The following is a 20,329-nucleotide window of genomic DNA, read 5'->3' on the forward strand; positions in this document are numbered from 1 at the left end:
CATCCTGACAAAATCTACATTATTTCAAAATTCGGTTTCACAAATTCATGTGTACGTGTATATCAAGCGAAACCCAGAAGTGACGAGGAACAAAACTAAATTGTGTATATTCGAATACCTTCAAAAGTACACTGTTGAAATAGCTTTATTTATTTGCGGAAATTGAAATACAATGTACATGTGAGGAAATAGACATATGCTGCTAATGTCCTAGGACCGTTTTGGTACAACTGACACATTTTGACGAGTTTCAATATCCTATCCGTAACATTCCATGTATGCTGATTTTCGCCAAATATTGCCGTTGGGACATTTAAAATATATTCAAAGGGACACGGTAACATTCACGAGAAAGGACTCGGATAGCTGTAACATGGGCAAGATTTATCAAGGGAAAGTACTCGTACGACCTTGCACTGTTACTATGTTAACATTGTAAATTTTAAATAAATGATGTCATTTTAATATTAAAAACTAGTCAATCAATTACTATTATTAGAAAAATCAATCTGTGTATACCGTAAACTCTGGTTATTTCAAGTCTTAGATATCGATATGTCCTGGAGCAGCGGTTCGGTGATGTGTCCAGAACGATGAATCTTAATCTTCCTATATTTTTAACGGAACTGTAGACTTTATTTAAGATTGTTAATCTGCATAGTCTCTTAACAGGGCTCATACTTTTTGAACTTATACAATTTACATTTTAATTTGATTGTTATTCCTGAACTTGTTCTATACATCAGAATACACTAAATAAACGCGTCTTGTCGGTACGAAAAATCCATACCCATGGTTTCCTACAGAATTCGTTTTATTCTATGCTGCTGATTTTTCACAGCATTTTGATCCGACTTTTACAGCGCATTGTAGAATTGGAATTTCCCTTCTTTCTTCTTGTGCTTATGTTGCTGTCTCCTTCCGTTAGTGTCTCCTTCCGTTTGTTTCCTTCCGTCGCTTTCTCCTTCCGTTGGTATCCCCTTCCGCCGCTGTCTCCTTCCGTTGGTATCCCCTACCGTCGGTGCCTCCTTCCGTTGGTATCCCCTACCGTCGGTGCCTCCTTCCGTTGGTATCCCCTTCCGTCACTGTCTCCCTCCATTGGTATCCCCTTCCGTCGGTATCTCCTTCCGTTGGTGTCTCCTTCCGTCTCTGTCGCCTTCCGTTGGTATCCCCTTCCGTCACTGTCTCCCTCCGTTGGTATCCCCTTCCGTCTCTGTCTCCTTCCGTTGGTATCCCCTTCCGTCGCTGTCTCCTTCCGTTGGTATCCCCTACCGTCGGTGTCTCCCTCCGTTGGTGTCTCCTTCCGTTGGTATCCCCTTCCGTCGCTGTCTCCTTCCGTTGGTATCCCCTTCCGTCTCTGTCGCCTTCCGTTGGTGTCTCCTTCCGTCTCTGTCGCCTTCCGTTGGTGTCTCCTTCCGTCTCTGTCGCCTTCCGTTGGTATCCCCTTCCGTCGCTGTCTCCTTCCGTTGGTATCCCTACCGTCGGTGTCGCCTTCCGTTGGTGTCTCCTTCCGTCTCTGTCCCCTTCCGTTGGTATCCCCTTCCGTCGCTGTCTCCTTCCGTTGGTATCCCTACCGTCGGTGTCTCCTTCCGTTGGTATCCCCTTCCGTCACTGTCTCCTTCCGTTGGTATCCCCTTCCGTCGCTGTCCCCTTCCGTTGGTATCCCCTTCCGTTTGTGTCCCCTTCCGTCGGTATCCCCTTCCGTTGGTGTCCCCTTCCGTCGCTGTCTCCTTCCGTCACTGTCTCCTTCCGTTGGTATCCCCTTCCGTCGCTGTCTCCTTCCGTTGGTATCCCCTTCCGTCGCTGTCCCCTTCCGTTGATATCCCCTTCCGTTGGTATCACCTTCCGTTGGTGTCCCCTTCCGTCGCTGTCTCCTTCCGTCTCTGTCTCCTTCCGTTGGTATCCCCTTCCGCCACTGTCTCCTTCCGTTGGTGTCCACTTCCGTCTCTGTCGCCTTCCGTTGGTGTCTCCTTCCGTCGCTGTCTCCTTTCGTTGGTATCTCCTTCCGTCGCTGTCTCCCTCCGTTGATATCCCCTTCCGTCACTGTCTCCCTCCGTTGGTATCCCCTTCCGTCGCTGTCTCCCTCCGTTGATATCCCCTTCCGTCACTGTCTCCTTCCGTTGGTGTCCCCTTCCGTCACTGTCTCCCTCCGTTGATATCTCCTTCCGTCACTGTCTCCTTCCGTTGGTATCCCCTTCCGTCACTGCCTCCTTCCGTTGGTATCCCCTTCCGTCGCTGTCTCCTTCCGTTGGTGTCCCCTTCCGTCTCTGTCGCCTTCCGTTGGTGTCTCCTTCCGTCGCTGTCTCCTTTAGGTGGTGTCTCCTTCCGTCACTGCCTCCTTCCGTTGGTGTCTCCTTCCGTCACTGCCTCCTTCCGTTGGTGTCTCCTTCCGTCGCTGTCTCCTTCCGTTGGTATCCCCTTCCGTCACTGCCTCCTTCCGTTGGTATCCCCTTCCGTCACTGTCTCCTTCCGTTGGTATCCCCTTCCGTCACTGTCTCCTTCCGTTGGTATCCCCTTCCGTCGCTGTCTCCTTCCGTTGGTATCCCCTTCCGTCGCTGTCTCCTTCCGTTGGTATCCCCTTCCGTCGGTGTCTCCTTCCGTTGGTGTCCCCTACCGTCGCTGTCTCCTTCCGTTTGTGTCCCCTTCCGTCGCTGTCTCCTTTCGTTGGTATCCCCTTGTTGGCAACACTAGCTGTTGTATGTTGACGTTTAACCCCGTACAAACGTGATCCGTGCTCTGTTTGGTGTGTCGCTCGACACGTTTTATCGACGATGAATTATCGTGTGTTTGTGATGTCGTGTAGGCTTTTCTACATTATCTGAATTATTTCCGTAACCCCGATTAGTTTTCACGTTTAGTTTATGAATGTCGCCCTTGGTTTTGTGTCTGATGCCTTTATGCTAAAGATACACTCTTAAAGACGGAAGTAGAATTATGTAGGGATCTCTGCATCTCGAGGGATATACCCTGATCCGATTGGTCAAATGAAACGTCATATATTCCTCCGGAGATATTTCTCAGAGTTACGATAAAGATGGGCTCACGAATGTCGGTGTGCCATATATTTTTAGTTATAATGTCTAGTATTAAAATTATAAATTTATCGTCTTGAAATGAGGTGAACAACGGTATTTATTAGCTCAACGGTTACGAGTAACCGTGAGCTAATGCTGTCAGCCCGGCGTCGGCGTCCCACCCCACTTTAAAGTTTTTGGGATCAGTTTTTGGAAAGCTTCTAGGTTCAAAAGTATACATCTCACACCCTTCTAATATGATTGATACATTCATTAGAGGTCTAGGAGTAATGTTATTGCAAAATCATGCAGAAAACATTTGTGATTTTTTCGCATTTTACCATTTTGTGAACTTAACTTTTTTAGCACCAAAATCCACTTTAAAGATTTTGGAGGTAAGATTTGGAAAGCTTGAAAGTCCACACCCTTCTGATTTGGTTTATACATCCATTAGAGGTCTAGGAGCGATATTATGTGATATACAATTTCAATATGACATGCTTATACATACATAAAAAATGAATGCATAGTGTGATTGCTGCCACCGGTGAGCTTTGGCAATCATTGATTGCACTTGTTAACCCAAGGATTATGATATTAACCGATGCGAAACGGTCTCTTCATCAAAGATAATAACGATCATTATTTCATTATCATTTCACAATACAAGAATGGATCATGGTTCATTTCTGATTTCTTCGTAAAATTATCCATAATTACACTGGCATTATCTTGACAATTGAGTCATATATAATAATATTCTTAAACCAAGTGATGTTAACTTTATGCAGGGTTAACATCATACAATTATTAACTAAGATGAACATACATTTCCATTAACTCAGATATTTACTATAGTGTTAAATCACCAATGTGACATTTACAGAGCGAAGGATTTACATTATACAATTATTAACTGAAGTGAATTTGGATTTATATTAGCCCAAACAATGTGATATTAGCCGAATCGAAGCGGAGATTCTAAATCACAGTCCAAGGATAAGAAATACCCACATGGATCAAAGTGAAATCAGTTTTAGATTTTTTTTCTGTCTTTTCACGACAAACAGTGTCCAAGATTAAGTATGACAATGGTTCCAGAGAAAGAAAGAAAAAGAAAAGAAAAACCACATGTATTTGTTTTTGATCTTTTAATATTCATTGTCTCCTTGTCTAAAGACAACTGAAAAGCCATCCTTGATATTGCAACAGTGAGTCGGCCTCAACAGAACAAAGGTTGAAACCATTGATATATACACAACTAAGGTCCTCGTTAGTATCCATCTCTACAGCACTTTTGAGAATGTTTCCAGATAATAAAATCAAAACATAACTTGTTTATTAGAAATATACACGCGATATTATCTTCGCTACTCTAGGACACATAATCCAAATTAGCTCGTTAGAGATTCAAGGACAGTGTTTGACTTAGCAAATATCAATTTTAAAAACAATCACACGAATAGCCATTGGTGTATGTTTGTCCACAACGCCTCGAACCAAACTTCAAATAGGACTTGTCACGATGAGTTTTTGAAGGACATATTTCACAAAACTAAAAGTCTTTCAATCAATATTTATAAATACAAACGTTTGAGAATGACGCAAAATGAAGAAATTAGTCCACAATCATTGAAAATAAAAATAATCTTATTATAAATCAAATGGAAATGAAATTGGATATCACGATTTCTTTTCAAATACAGTATTTGATGAATCCCATGTCAATTTCATGTTAATTATATTTGATAGCGTATAACTAAAGTCATCCTTCATATGCAAAATTTGAAAATTTAAATTAATATAACTAATCAATTGTATTTCATTAGTCAGAATTAACACGATTTTTAAAAACGCCCAGATTTTGCTTCAAGATAAAAGAACCGTAAACGTATGACGCAGTGAAAACTCTTCACAATAACATCGTCAGTGGATACCGCTGGTGTAAGTAGTTGGTTTCGAAACGTTGTAGTCTAGGGAACTACGTCACTGCTAACGTAAATTACGTCATCACTTCTAACGTAAACACGTCATCACTAATTTAGGTACTCTGATTGTCAGTAATGGCCGTGATATAGTCTTAGTTGGACACCTAGACCGCGTGATTGTAAATGCATTATTGATTCAAATACAGCGATGATAAAACAGCCCTCATATAGAATATCTCCATCACAATATTGCACAGATGCATGGATATAAAATAGTCATCTTGTGATGTTATTTTGCATATAACTACCAATAAGCAAGCTCTCCACTCCACCCTTCCTTCTCTCTCTCTCCCTCTCTCTTGTTCTCTCTGCCTCGCGCTTTCAATGTTCAATCATTCCATAAACAGAACCTGGTTAAATATCAATGTGATGCGAGGTTAACATAGGTCACAAAGACTAAAACATTCACGGCAGTAGATGACATGTATGACTCTATAACGATATAAAATATTATAACAGATGATGGACTCCCTAGCGATACACCGTGAGGACATGTAAATAGCATTATGCTTCGGTATAAAAGGACTTGCTTAGTCAACATATTTAACTATCAAACAATATATAATTATGAATAAATAGCACACAAACGTTGTCACATTCACACTAGGGTTTCCTTCTCATACGAATCGTCCGCATTTTCCGCCGCCATAATTTCCCACTGCCGCCATTTTTCTCTCTCCCATGCAGAGAGACCTTTTGGCGGCGTCTGTCTAACGTCATTTCCGTGTCCACTTAACATTCCCAGAGGTCTCTGCTGCGAGGACGACACCTTGCGGCAGGACTTGGGTGAGTTCGAACCCGAGACCGGGGGTGTGGGAAGTAACCACTGGCAGGGTGAGTCTGACCCCACGGGACTGTTTGTGGATGAGGTATTAACAAAACTCCCTACGCTACAGCTGCTGTTCTGTCGCGCGTAATCCGGTTTTGGAATGGCAAGGCAATTGCTAAGGTTTTCTGAATGCGGTCGCTCTAGATGTGACGGTCTTTCTACGTATTCTGAGCGAGGTCGCCTGAGTATCACTTCCGGGCTTGCGCTATCCGACACTTTCACTGTAGGTACCCCCGAGCTGCTCGCTTTAGGCGTTCGCTGAGGTCGCGGGCTCGGACTCCTGTCGAACCGTAATCTGAACCGCCGTCGCTCTCGCTCGGCATTTTCACTACTTGTCTTATCATTGTCGTTGTTCGAGAAGAAGAATCTCCGCCTCGTTCTGGGAGACATATTCTCGGCACTTTGTGACGTCCGTAATGGCGGATGCAATCCTGGCAGTCTCTGAGACGAGTTGAGGATGTCCGCCTCACTGCAGGGTGAATGTGGTAAAGACTCCGTATCATCAAACAGGCTACTGGAAGTTGTGTCCGGGTCGGCGTCCACACTATAACAGAAAACATAATATTGTATTAAAAAATGACACGAAGACAAAGGATAAACGATACATGAAGCACTGTGATGAAATATTTTACTCGTGTCTTACGATAAATCTATCATTAGTTTACACATGTTAACATAATTATGTTCCTAAATTTCAGAGTAGAAATCCAGGTAGTACGTATAATAGACACTTACCCTGCATCATTGGCGAGCTTCTGAAATATACGGTCTGCTACTTCCGGATCAGACTCCACTAACTGCCTAAGGACATCGTCATACATTCCAGCTGGTATCTAAAACAGGAACAGATCGTCCAGGTCACAAAAAGTTAAGGCAGCACGTATCTTTAATTGTTTCTGTGGCTTTCGCGATGTCATATTGACACAATCATATCTCCAATTTGCAGATTTTCTCAAATCATGAGAAAGTAGCAATTTCCGAATTATATTTTGTGCCATTAAAGAAATAAAGAAATTAAAGAGAAGACGGAATGTAGGAGCCGACAAGATCAGTTTAATACATGTGTGGAGGTTTGTGGAACTTTGTTTAATATTTTAATAACAATTCTATTGTCATTGTAAGACCGAGAACTATTACGGATAGAGAGTAGACGGACACTCAATATAGACGATTTTTCATTCACTAAAAGAATACATTACATTTATAGGACTGTGAATGCAACATCCTGACTGTTCAGAAAGAACTACGACTGACCATGAATATAGACGGGTAGTTGTCCACCATTTCCTTGACCACATCTATCACCTCCTTGCGTTCCTCTGCACGTTCTATACTCTCCACCAGGAACTCCTTCTCTGTTGGCTTACATTTGTGAAGGATGTTCGGTCCAAACAGCGTCGCAAGGTTGTGTGAATCCATCTTGTTTCCCGGCAACTACAATGTAAGATTACTCCAAATAAAGACAAATTGGGAAATACAGATTAATAGGCTTAACCAAATTTTATTTCACCAAAGATAAAGACAATACATAGGTGATACCGTCAATAACACCAAAATCGGGCCTGTTTCATTTACGTTACGTTACGTACAGCTACTATACGTTTCATTTTTTTTTCCAAAAAGGGACAATCGTGATAAGAATGCTTTAATCAAAATCACTACGAAAATAAAGCTTTGATTAAACCTATTGATATACAGAAATATTTCCTATCGTATTGCTGAATTAATGGTCATCCAAGCGTTTGAGGGATGGGACAGAGTTGAGCGTAATATTTGCTCTGACTTTTAGGGTCAACGTTCCAAATGTGTTTAATCCCTTGGGGCAATACATTTATGTTCGATTTGGTACACAAAAAAGATTCCGACACTTTTCTAAATTAAAGCTGAACTTGAGAATAAATCGGGCCGTGTTACGATGGATGATTAGAGAAGTCGTACAAGTAGTGTTCTTCACAGCCGGATTGGAATGCAGATTCGGACATTGTTCGAAAGTTTATTAACAAAACAAAGTGTACGAAACGCAACAATAGGCAGCTCAAGAGTCGATCATAATCGCTACTATTGTATGAAGGAGAGGCGTTCCGGACGAATGGTTCCGAATGGCAAACTTCCAGGTGCATTGTGATGGGGACTCGGCAGAATACATAGACAATATAAAAGCCAGTGATGTACTGAATAAGGTCAGGTAAATATAGTTACAGAATTTGGCATGATGTTTACACATGAACGATCCCGAATAGTTAATTATATGGAGGTATGCTAATTGATAATAACTGTAAAATTCGGTTTTAATACCGAACACATAAATGTTGTTTTTATGTTTTCCGTTTCGCTGAATATATCGGTTAAATAAACAAGTAACTCTAAATATGAAAAAGCGTGTTGGGTCTGAAGTAGTTGAGATACTGTGTATACAGTTGACATAGATCGTGTGTACGTCTTCAACAGTTGTGTAAATCGTGTATCGTAAAGCGTGTGACACTAATGTAATTACATTACCGCTGACTACGCAAGTCGTGACGTAACTCGCCGCTTTTGATATTTTTAGCATTTTCGTTCCATTCTAATCTATAAATCTTGACTTTGTTCAGAACACCGGCGTACTGTGTTCCTTTTTGTTTTGTTTCCAAGAAAAGTATACTGAATATATTTTTAGGTTTAACCGAGAGTCATTACGTAAAAACGAATTAGACAGTTAAGGCTATTTGCATAATAATTAAATATGCACCTCTTTCTATAAAGAGTTCCATATTTTAAGATATGTTAATGTATCATTTATTTCAAGAAAAGCGCATTTAGGAACAATACATTCAAGAAAATAAATCAAATATGATTGTGGCGGGTTGCAAATAAAACTAATACATGTACATATTATAGATAAAAAGTGTAAAATCATTTAAGAAAATAAATGGTACAAAATGCATATGATTAAAACTTCAAAGTTTTTAGAATCAAATTAAATCATATGCTGTCTTACCGCTTCATTGTTCTCGTCGACAGCGTCGGTGGAATGAGCATCCACGTTTGACAGGAAACTGAGTAGGGCAAATAAAGTGTCCCTGTTGGGAACCGGAAGTAGGTAGACTAGATATTTCAGGGACAGAATCTGCTCCTCAAAGGACGACAACCCTGTAAATAAAACACAATATCTTTAAGTTAAGTCAGAGGCGTCCAACAAATAACCAAACAAACATTTATTCCGTGGATAGAAGAAACTTTAAAATGTCGATCGTAACATGTCCACCAGTTTCGTATAGAGTCGTATGACTCCGAAACTTGACGGAATTGGTCGAGAGCTTGCCATTAGAAGATTATCTTCGTTTTGTCCTTCTTTTGGGTCAAGATTGAACCGTGAAACCTTAATTATCGATATCGATTAAATATCCGTCTTAATTCCTCTTTTTTATTTTCATTTCTGATATATCATTTGCATTACAAATATAATGTACAGTATATATCGTTACATGTCATCCCTTTCTTAAGTACAAGTAATATTGTATACACACTGACTCCGTGCCTCTCGCCAGTGCACATGGAAATCACGTTTAGTCCTGACCTTGACAATGCTTTGAAAATATCATAATTTCTTGTGGTTTTGAATTTTTTGCCTTGCAGGCAGCAAAATCTAATCCTGAATTTACCAAATACAAAAGCTGGCATCTCTGCGATATGGACCTAGAATTCGAGTACCGATTAAACAGTTGACTTTAAACTGATCCAACTTTGTGGGCGGAGCTGTACAAAAGTATGTTTTCGGGCTAAATTAAAATCTATAGTCCAGCTTAATCCAACAAAACCGGGATTTATGTACCGCACACGACTGAAAAAAAAAACTCGACATTGAAATTGTGTCCAATTTAAGATTGGTTACACACTACTTAACAATATTCACACTGCTCCCATGTGATCATGATGTTATACAGCGTGTTAAATGTACCGTAAGCGACTGATGTAGACTGTGGGCTGTTTAAGAAAATCTACTTTGGTCGCAACCCCAGGGAAAGATTTAACCTCGAATGCTATATCAGTACAGCCGTTCAGTTTTAGTTTTAATTACAAATTCAGACCATGTCGCGTGTACAACTGATTTATAGAGCAGAACACCCAGCTGTTCAACAGACTGTGCGGATTGGTAATGCTTTATAACAAAGGGAGAGTATCATATAAATGGAACAGGTCGGTACCATTTCCTTCTCACTCCTATTCCTGCATCGTCAGTAAATTCAAAAAAATTACCGGAAGCTCATTGCTGGTTAGTCAGAGATGTTAAGCTTGATGAAGTCGAGAACACACACCGTTATTTTAGAGAAAATATGGGTTATTAATTGAAATGCGAAGTTCAGGTTCTGACATTACATCGAACAATTTTACTTACGTCTCGTTGCAACAAGAGCAGAATACAAGTCACGTGTGAGGAGCGGTTCCGGTAAGTCCCGGAAGTACTCTTTGAGCAGCGCCCCTACATCATGCGGGTTGTGTGATTCGTTTAATTTGACGTCCTTTCCGCTGTCGAATTCTTCTCGAAGCTGAAACATTGAAAACTTATTTATTGTCGAGAAAACTTTAAATATGTATATATAAGACTTCCAAATCTAGATCTTGGCATTGCCATTATCACAGTCGTCGCGGAAGTATCTATTCTGGGTCCATACCAACTGTGACTTTTACAATAAAGAGACTTTAATGAGAATTAACCCGGGAACTTGTTCCATAGAAGTTTAATTTTGTCGGTTTGGTCATACCCTGTAATACACTGATTACATGGTACAAACAGACAAATATGGTTTAAATGGTAAGAAAACACTTAATTTCTTGACTCTCAATAGTCTTGAAATCCAATACGTCTGTGAATTCAATCTTTTCATGTCGAACTGACCTATATATCAGTTGTCTGATAAACGATAGCTGCCGACAGTTTTAACACAGCTGAAATAGCTACTAATAACAAATATCAGAAGTAAAATTGTTTGAATAGTTGAATAAATTCAACACACCTGTTTCACTCTCTTCTTAGAAGATCCAACTCTAAAAATTCCTAAAACCCGTAACCCTGAAAAAACAAATGTCAAAATAAAGTTAGTGATGAAAAATGAAAGGGAATGTTTCTAGTTCTATAAACACGTGTTTGTGACAGACTCATTCTGGTCCCCGCGTCTCCTATCGTAGTGAGAGGATAATAACATATATCAGAGAGGATAGTGCCCCGCCCCTCCCAATGTGACGTAGCACCTGTGATCTCGGAAGAACGCCATAAACCGACAACCCCCTATTATCACACAGACCTAAGTACCCTATAACGACTTCCATTTCAAGTTTGATGACTTTTTTGGAAATAAAAGGGTTATTTTCTTATTTCTGACTTTGACAATATTTTACCACAGGTGACGCCCTGCGAGAGCAGACCCTGGGTTGTATTACTCCTAGTCTTGGCGTTAGATCGTTTTGAGACATCATTTAGGTAAATACGGGGTGAATACGTTCTGTACAGGCAAACTATGAAAAGAAATATTAAATATGATACTCGATCACGCTGAAGTCCGCTTTGGCATAAACAGATTTTTTACACAACTAAATGATTGAAATTCAATACTTTTTGTGAGTTTGTGGGGTTTGTTGTCAATACAATACTGTTTACAATATGACTTTTAATGCTCTCTGCTTTGGTATAACTACATCTATAATACTGTAACCTAACCCGGCTATGGGTTCTATTGTCCCAGGGTAATTTGAGGTCACAACACAGCGAACCCTTATCTATCGTAAAGTAAATAAAGTAAATATGGACATTTCTGTGACGATAGTCCCATACTGACGAGGTATCTATTTCTGGGAATGAAACACTTAGGATAGATGATTTCATGGATGCACGTGAAAGTCCACAACAAAAAGCTCTGGTTTCCATTGATCTTTGATGAAAACTTGAAATTACAGGGAAAGCCAAACATAACGTCGTAGTTTGTTTAAACTTCAAAACAAGAAATAAATTGATCAACATAAAACACACGTTGACAGATTCTCTGGTGACTTACCATACGTTTCTATATGTTTAAAGCACGTGTTGACAATATGTGGCACTTGTGGTGAACCGGAAGTGAATTCTGTGTGTTCCGTTGGCAGACTCCCTTGTCGCGATGTGGACAGCGACAAAGCGTCTAGAAGACTAGAATTATTGGTGTTCCGGCTACAGTCGGACTCGGACAAGGAGTCGGAACTCGGCGCCCTCTGAGAGAAAAAAAGTGATAAACACTATTATTTGGCTGTAGTATTAGGTTTGTTTTCATGCTGATTTTGTACAAAACAATGAAACAATAATAGGTAACTTTAGATTTTTAACCATTTTGAATACGTACTCTGTTAACAGCCGGAGATAAACTTGATGTTCCATTTTCCGCAAGATTGTCCAGGGAATCATGGGAGGAACTGCTGGATTTTCTGTGAAAAAAAATCAAAACATCTACTTCAATTTCCGGGAATGATAAGTAAATAGGGTCCTTCCGATGCCGTAAAATAAGATGGATGAATCGTTTTGAAACAAAGGACAGTGTCCTTTAGGGTCGTCGACAAAACGCTCAACGCTTAAAGAATCAATTTTGAATACAAAGGATAGTGTAGTTATCTTTGTTATGGTTCCAACAGAAATAAAGAATTCCATGCCAATGCGGTGCATGACTGATTATTCTACCCACCTTGGCCCCCTCCGGTGTAGAATGACGTCATCCGACCGGTCTTTTAAGGAAGCAGCACTTTTGCGTTTTTGAAGTTCAGCATCGTTTGCTATACATTTGGCTAGATGGATACCAAACACCATTCCCGACGACCCATTGTCTGTAACACAAATATACCAAATAATATTTGAGGACAACATAAGAAAAATCTCAATATTGTTATTCTACTTCCATTTTCCATATTTGTTTTTATGTCTCTGTAGATAATTAAACTTCATTATGAAATAATCAATTTGTTCGACGAATGGAGGAAACAAAATACTATTCATAGTAACACGCATTATTTACACGTAACATTGACACCTGGTAAAACGCCGACATACAGATCAGTTGGAATGTGAAACACGAATGGACAAATGAGTGTCGATACTTTTCATAAATAACATCTTTAAAGTAGACAAAACGTTGTCCTACCTTGACTATGGTCATTGTCCTTGTCCTTGACCTTGTCTATTAAGGCACTCAGGTTGGCCGAGCGAGCCCTCCGCGCCTTGGCAAAAGATAAAGTAGGCCGCTTGTGTCGCCGGGTTTCCGTAGGTTCTGCAAAATAGATTTTGAAATGAACTACGATGTGGATTTTTAGAGCAGAGACGTGTTCCTATATCGATTTAAAATACATATCTTACTACCTATACACATTTTGTCTTCGGGGGAGGGGGGCTTTGATTTAGTGGCACTGCTCCATATAAGATTTATTTGTTTATTTTTCTTTTTTTACAGATTAATTAATACTATTTATACATTTCTTGTCATTGTCATTATAGAATTCACGCCGTCATTGACAACCACAGTCATCCCGTAAGATTGATCATACTACGTCAACGGCATGTATAAAATAATTTCTGTGATGCGTGAACCGATAAATATTTGTGTATCATAAAAATGAGTAAAGGACTTAGTACGGACTGTTCCAGTATCCGTGTCATTAGTACTAACACACCCCGGGGCTGTCCCGGCCCAGACTCCGAGACGACAACGTACACACCCCCAGGGGACATAATCCATCTCCCGAGTCATCACGCCGAGCAGCGTCATCCAACACCTTAAAGACACATTAAACGATTGCCCGGGCCCCGGGGTATACAATACACACACAAACCCGTGTCCTCGAGGATACACAATACATATTTGGGAATACACATACAAAACATCCCCGGGGTATTGGGATACACTTAATTGTCAATACATTCTGGCCCCGGGATCTCTAGTGATACCTAGAGAAAACGTAACATTCCTCGGGTTCTACTGGTCACACAATACTTAACAATAAACAATACAGTCCGGGGGTCGGGCAAAGTTGTGTTTGGAATACGTATATATGTTAGATTGCAATAAAATTTTATAGAATGTGTCTAAAATTTATATTGCCAATGAAGACAAATTTCACGGGACTGAGATTTAAACGAATAACCCGTAAGTTATTGAAAACATAAATTATATTAAAAGTAAAAGTTATGTCTCATAAATGACGCATTTTTTAATGTAAATTACGTAATTTAGTCCTATCGGATTCATATCTTCACACTGCCCTGATTAAGACAGCGTTTGGGTTATTTATAGTCACACATAACTGCACGTCATACAGAAAAATACGCAATGCGTTTGATGGTGTATCATCTATCATAACACGACATTCAGGCGTCATTTTTACTGTGTGTGTGGCTTTAAAAAAGTACAAATATCTGTGTTGAAATAAAAATGAAAAGACTTGTTGTAATTTACACTCCTACACTAAGTTATGAAACTTAGTGCGCCGTCGAGAAGAAATGATATATATTACTCCTGTCTATCAATATATCACTGGTGTCTGTCAATAATATTGTAGGTTTCTGCGCCACACTTGCGAGTTCCGTGATCCGTGACCTGAAGTTATTTATCAATCCAATCAGACCGCAGGAATTTTGAAAGGTATGGAAAAAATGCGTCCCTCAACCACAGGTCGATACATATAGGTAAGAATATGACGATTTGTGACACGGATGTACGCTTAGATGTCATCTATTTTTGGGACGGTGATATTTGTTTAGTAAATATCGGTCAAATAGGGAACATATACGTTTGTCAGTAAGTTAGTTCGTTTATTTCGGAATTTTCTTACTTGCAGCAGATAATACAATCTGTTGAGGTTGCCCAAGAATGATAGGGTCACTGAAGGTGTTTTTAAAGTGTTATCACACTGAAATGACTGGATCACTGACGGATGTTTTTATAGTGTTGTCACACTGAAATTATTGGATCACTGACAAATGTTTTATAGCGTTACCAGACTGAAATGATTAGGTCACAGAGACGGACGTGTTTTATAGTGTTATCACACTGAAATGCCACACCTCGACATGGTAATACAGCATCCCAGTCGTTATCGAAACAACTTACATTGTGAAAGCCAAGCAAAGCGTGTGCATTTACGTAAACAGTGTTTATTAATGGTTAAGATTACTATACAACCATATTGATGTGGTGTTGAATGTCACTATATTTATTTATATAAACAAATCTATACAGACATTTATTGGCACCCAGTCCTGTTACACTATAGTACCCCGCCTCATTAGATCTCGTTATATCAACTCATTACTAAATATCGCTGATAAAATTATGACTAATTCTAGTAGTGAATACCTATAATGTCAATCGTACCTGTCTGTGATAAAATCGACACGAAACCTTACACCTTTACATCTACACTTTAATTACATTTGTCACGTGATCATACAGGTGATAGGCTGTATTTATAAGCGATAACATCAATATTTATATGTTCACACGGTAAAACTGCTTGATTGATATTATGAAACAAATTCTAGCGCAGTATATCTGGATTTTATATCATAATAATTAATAACAAGGTATATGTATTACCAATTTAATCTGCCATGTTAAACTATGATAACGTAAATTCTGTAACATTTTATTCGTTTCAGATTCTCCCACAAAACGCCCAGAAACATAAGTAATGATTTTCAGTAATCATCAGCACGTTGGGACTATCCTTACTTAGAATAGTCTAGTTCCCAGAAACTTTTCTGGAATACTGGACTATGTCAGAAACTAAATGTTTCATATTTGCTCCGGATTATCGAAATTCAAGATAAACAGGTATCTATACAATGTCATTCTTTGAAGTAAGCACCATAACCCATTCTAAATTGAACTATCTATGTAGCTATCAAAACTCGTCAGATATCAATGAAGTACCGTTTACAGGTGTTCGTTGTCTTTATAAAAGGCTTTACGGATTTACGGAAGGACGCTTAGTCCGAGAAATTGTAACATTTCCGTGTAGTTTTAGTGGTGTATGGTTTTAAGCTCGCGACACTGTTTCGGTGGTGTGGACTAGGGTTCCTAACTTGTTTTTATCCGATATAAGGGAATGTGTAAGTCCTTGGCGGTATTTAAATTGAGTTACATAACAATGTAGGTTATTCTAACTTGACATAGTAAAAACAATTTCAGAGCTTAGGACCAACATTCTGTAAAGAAATCCTGCTTAGTGTGTATGGCACACCTCATAGATCATGTACCGTGGACTTGTTAACGGTCAAAGCCACTTCTGGTCACTAATACAGGGGACTTATGTCCACTTCCGGTCACTAATACCCTACAGTTAGGCCATAAAACCCCGTCCATGTATACTGAAGTGTGTACCGTGTCAACATACTTGTCAATGTTCACGTACTCCAGTTTAAGTACCCGTATTGTTGTCCGGGAGTCTCTTTCACCTCCAGGATTATAAATAGCGAGACAATCGGCTGTTCTAACGCATTTTGTGTTTTTAATAAAAATTGTGCTGATTTATTAAAGAGAATAAATGATAAAATGAATAAATGCATGATTTGTAAACAGTATAACATAGATCACATTCCAAATTAAACAAATCCAAGACAAAAATACACTAAACATACTGTATTTACTCTATGTTTGCCATTAAACCTCATTGTTGATTTATAAGTATTTCATCAAAGTAAGTTTGAAATTTCAGAAGAGAATTTGATTGATTTACATTCACATTAGCGATTTTTATGAGAGCAATGCCTCTGAACGGCTCATTCCTTAGTGCTCGAGGTCATTTAACCTCGATAAATCAGGAACATCGATCATCCTCTACATTAAAGCGTGCAACTTAACAAGACTCAGTGAGAAATATTATTTATATCACTACAATAAAAGCCCTTTCCATTTTAATATGCGCTGAGGGGGTTTAGTTCATTATTTCTCCAAAAATCATAAAGTAATCAGAACCTATCAAAGCGCTTTATCACATTTCGTTATCCAATTGTAGTTCAAATAATTTATGTCAACTATCAAGTCTATTTATTTAATTTTTCCATAAATGTATACCAAAGGTTGTTAGGTCTATTTTTACCTGTAAAATAATACCCACATTAGTCGTGTTTAGAGAGTTGATTCTGAGAGCCACATAAGTCGTGTTTAGAGAGTTGATTCTAAGAGTTGATTCTGAGAGCCACATAAGTCGTGTTTAGAGTTGATTCTGAGAGCCACATAAGTCGTGTTTAGAGAGTTGATTCTGAGAGCCACATAAGTCGTGTTTAGAGAGTTGATTCTGAGAGCCACATAAGTCGTGTTTAGAGCGCTGATTCTGAGAGCCACGTAAGTCGTGTTTAGAGAGTTGATTCTGAGAGCCATATTAGTCGTGTTTAGAGAGTTGATTCTGAGAGCCACATAAGTCGTGTTTAGAGCGTTGATTCTGAGAGCCACATAAGTCGTGTTTAGAGAGTTGATTCTGAGAGCCACATAAGTCGTGTTTAGAGAGTTGATTCTGAGAGCCACATAAGTCGTGTTTAGAGAGTTGATTCTGCGAACCAGATTCGTCGTGTTTAGATGCTCACAGAATGATACGACAGAAAAAGAGGGGAATGAAGATCGCAAATTAGTCACCGCAGGGAGTAACCACCAATAAAACGCCGACATTTTTTAGTGGCTATGATACCTTTTAACTGTTCCTGAGTGAAATGTCCAAAATTTGATCCTGACATTAATACAAGTAATTTTTCATGTTCACTTATATAGATTTTACCGTTATGTTCAGTTTAACTTTTCATTTGTTCACATGTAATGCCATATAACCTGACCATCCCCTATACGGATATTGAATTGATAGGATCAAATTGTCGACAATGTACAAAAGGAAGTCATAATCAGTTAATAATCAATCCCTCGGATCAGAGAGTTTAACGGAACTCCCGAGATAATGATTAATGGGGAGATTTAAACGTTGTTTATCATCAACAACGAAACCAAAATAAAAATACCATTAACGTCTGTACGTTAAAATCGTTGACCGATGGAGTGCGCGCACCTGTTATTATCTAGAACGCCATAAACAATAATCTATATCTCAGCCATATTTCCATTGTTTGCGGTCTTCTGTAGGTAAATTGTACAGACAGAAGCAAGTTTAACATGTGTTTTTTGTATCAATCTCCTCGCGATACATTAACGATTTAAATTTGAACAAATCATTAAAGATGATTGTATATCAAAAATGTAAGAAACAGTAACCTAACCATTTTTTCCTGATCATATTTTTTGGATATCATTTAATCATACCAGGGCCCCCAGGCGCTTTGAACAACTGCTAGATAGGAACATGTTTACTATCAAACAGGAGGTCAAAACATAGGTAGATCAGGACAATTACTATCGCCTGTTAGAAAAGGAAGGTTCTTGTGTTCCATGACAGGCTAAGGACAAACATCCTTTCCCGGTTTGTCATATTATACCGTTTCATGGACGCCGAAGATTTAGAATTACGCTAGCTTTACTCTGGCGTCCCTTGGAGTCGCGCCGACGCAGTTTCCCCGTTATCTAATGCGAGATCCGTTATGGACTCGGATCCGGAGAGTTAACATGTTATTCCTAATGGTAGTGGTCAACTGGTCAGTAACAACACCAGATGACCATCGCTCAGAACAATCAGTATTTTACGGTCACTTGAGTGAGTCACGGACATGACTGTCGGATCCTATCGACAATACACAAATCAACTCGTCTGTATAGTACTGCAGTATGTAGATTGTAATGAACACCCCGTGAAAACTATGTCGTCTGTCGATCAAACAAGTGCGCGAGCTGTATTACAAGTAACTAATAGCCTTTTACAAAATACAAACAGATCCAGTACCAGGGACATTGTCCTTGTTTTACCCTTTTATTTACAGTTTTATACGTTTCAACCTGGTCTAGTGTCTAATTATAACTTGGCCCAGTGTCTTATTATAACTTGGCCCAGTGTCTTATTATAACTTGGCCCAGTGTCTTATTATAACTTGGCCCAGTGTCTTATTATAACTTGGCCCAGTGTCTAATTATAACTTGGCCCAGTGTCTAATTATAACTTGGCCCAGTGTCTAATTATAACTTGGCCCAGTGTCTTATTATAACTTGGCCCAGTGTCTAATTATAACTTGGCCCAGTGTCTAATTATAACTTGGCCCAGTGTCTAATTGTAACTTGGCCCAGTGTCTAATTATAACTTGGCCCAGTGTCTAATTATAAAGTTGGACCAGTTAGTAATTGTTTTCCTGTGTTTATATAAATATACTAATTATATTATCAGAGATATAATGATTATCACTTGTTTTTCACATTGTTGTGTTGTATATTTCTGTCGTGGAGCGATAATTAAGGATTACGGTCACGAATACCGCGACATTACCACGGAGAACTAATATCCTGATTTAATTTAAACTAATAAATGGTCAATAGACTTTTTATCGACCTCGTCGGACACGCACGAGTTGGTCATATATCAGCGGAAATAAGCACATCTGAAACATTGCTTACCTTATCTAAATGTAAGTGAATTATCGATAAAGCTTAACTCAAGCTAGAGGTCGGCTTTCTGAATCAAGTTTCCAAGCAGGAGAAACATATGGTTTTATAAGTAAAAGTCCAGGATACCCCTTCCAGTCCGTCAGGAAGGCAAATTATCAAAACCAAATTTGGTATTTTATGATGTAAATTCAACCAGCTGCATCGGCGCATGTATAACAACGTATATCAATATTTATTTAGTTATATAGGATAAAGGTAATCAATTAACATCCGTAAAAACATTAAAAACTGTAGATGAATACATGTATTAATATAGTAGTTGCCGATAATATATACTCTGTAGTGTGGAACGGTACGGATCAGTTCCTCTGTCGTTAATTTCCGTTTCCTGAATTAGTTGTACCTCCCATGGCATTAATCGGTACCTGTGTATCCGACACCTTTATACAGCTCCCTTAGTATATGTTTCGGTTTATAAGTTCATCGTCGAGACAATTCTGTACTGGGCCTTGTGTTTGTTTCGTAAATTGAGCCAATTCAATACATATACATGTACATTGTACGAATAAAACGTCGGCTGTCGTCACGGTTACAGAATCTGAACAAACAATAGCTATGTGGATATGTTTACACTTGTCGCCATCTTTTTGTCTCTCGACACATTTTTAACACTTTGCTCTTGATGACGTGTTCGATAGGAGTGTCAACCTTTGTTTAAGTGTCTCCCCTCGTGCCAAATACATTGTCATCCCTATTTGACTATTTCAACATTCGATGAAATCTGAATCTATACCCACGTCACATATTCTGTTTTCTAGTGAACAATGACTTGAGGTATTTCTGAACTCACACACTCCCCCTAAAGAAAACATCCAGTCCTAGGGGTTTTAGTACACATAAAAATCAGTGCGATTATGCTGATGCTAGTTCGTCAGTTCACGCAGTACACATAGATATACCAATATCGACATAACC

At 39.1% G+C, this 20,329-nt stretch overlaps 1 protein-coding gene across 2 annotated transcripts in view; it reads right to left on the minus strand.

The window, feature by feature from the left end:
- Positions 1-4,148: 4,148 nt before the first annotated feature.
- LOC117329227 (rho GTPase-activating protein 6-like) overlaps positions 4,149-20,329 on the minus strand; it is a 60,257-nt gene continuing 44,076 nt past the window's right edge. For both annotated transcript variants that reach the window (XM_033887062.1, XM_033887061.1), the window contains 10 exons: positions 12,971-13,096; positions 12,518-12,656; positions 12,182-12,263; positions 11,861-12,053; positions 10,826-10,881; positions 10,207-10,357; positions 8,809-8,960; positions 7,086-7,265; positions 6,567-6,664; positions 4,149-6,375 (listed from right to left, as the gene is read on the minus strand). In XM_033887062.1, coding sequence (XP_033742953.1) covers positions 5,601-6,375; positions 6,567-6,664; positions 7,086-7,265; positions 8,809-8,960; positions 10,207-10,357; positions 10,826-10,881; positions 11,861-12,053; positions 12,182-12,263; positions 12,518-12,656; positions 12,971-13,096 — 1,952 coding nt within the window. In that variant the 3' untranslated portion in view covers positions 4,149-5,600. The remainder of the gene's footprint in view (positions 6,376-6,566; positions 6,665-7,085; positions 7,266-8,808; positions 8,961-10,206; positions 10,358-10,825; positions 10,882-11,860; positions 12,054-12,181; positions 12,264-12,517; positions 12,657-12,970; positions 13,097-20,329) is intronic.

Source organism: Pecten maximus, chromosome 6 (assembly GCF_902652985.1).
Source record: "Pecten maximus chromosome 6, xPecMax1.1, whole genome shotgun sequence".
In the NCBI taxonomy this organism is placed as follows: Eukaryota; Metazoa; Mollusca; class Bivalvia; order Pectinida; family Pectinidae; genus Pecten; species Pecten maximus.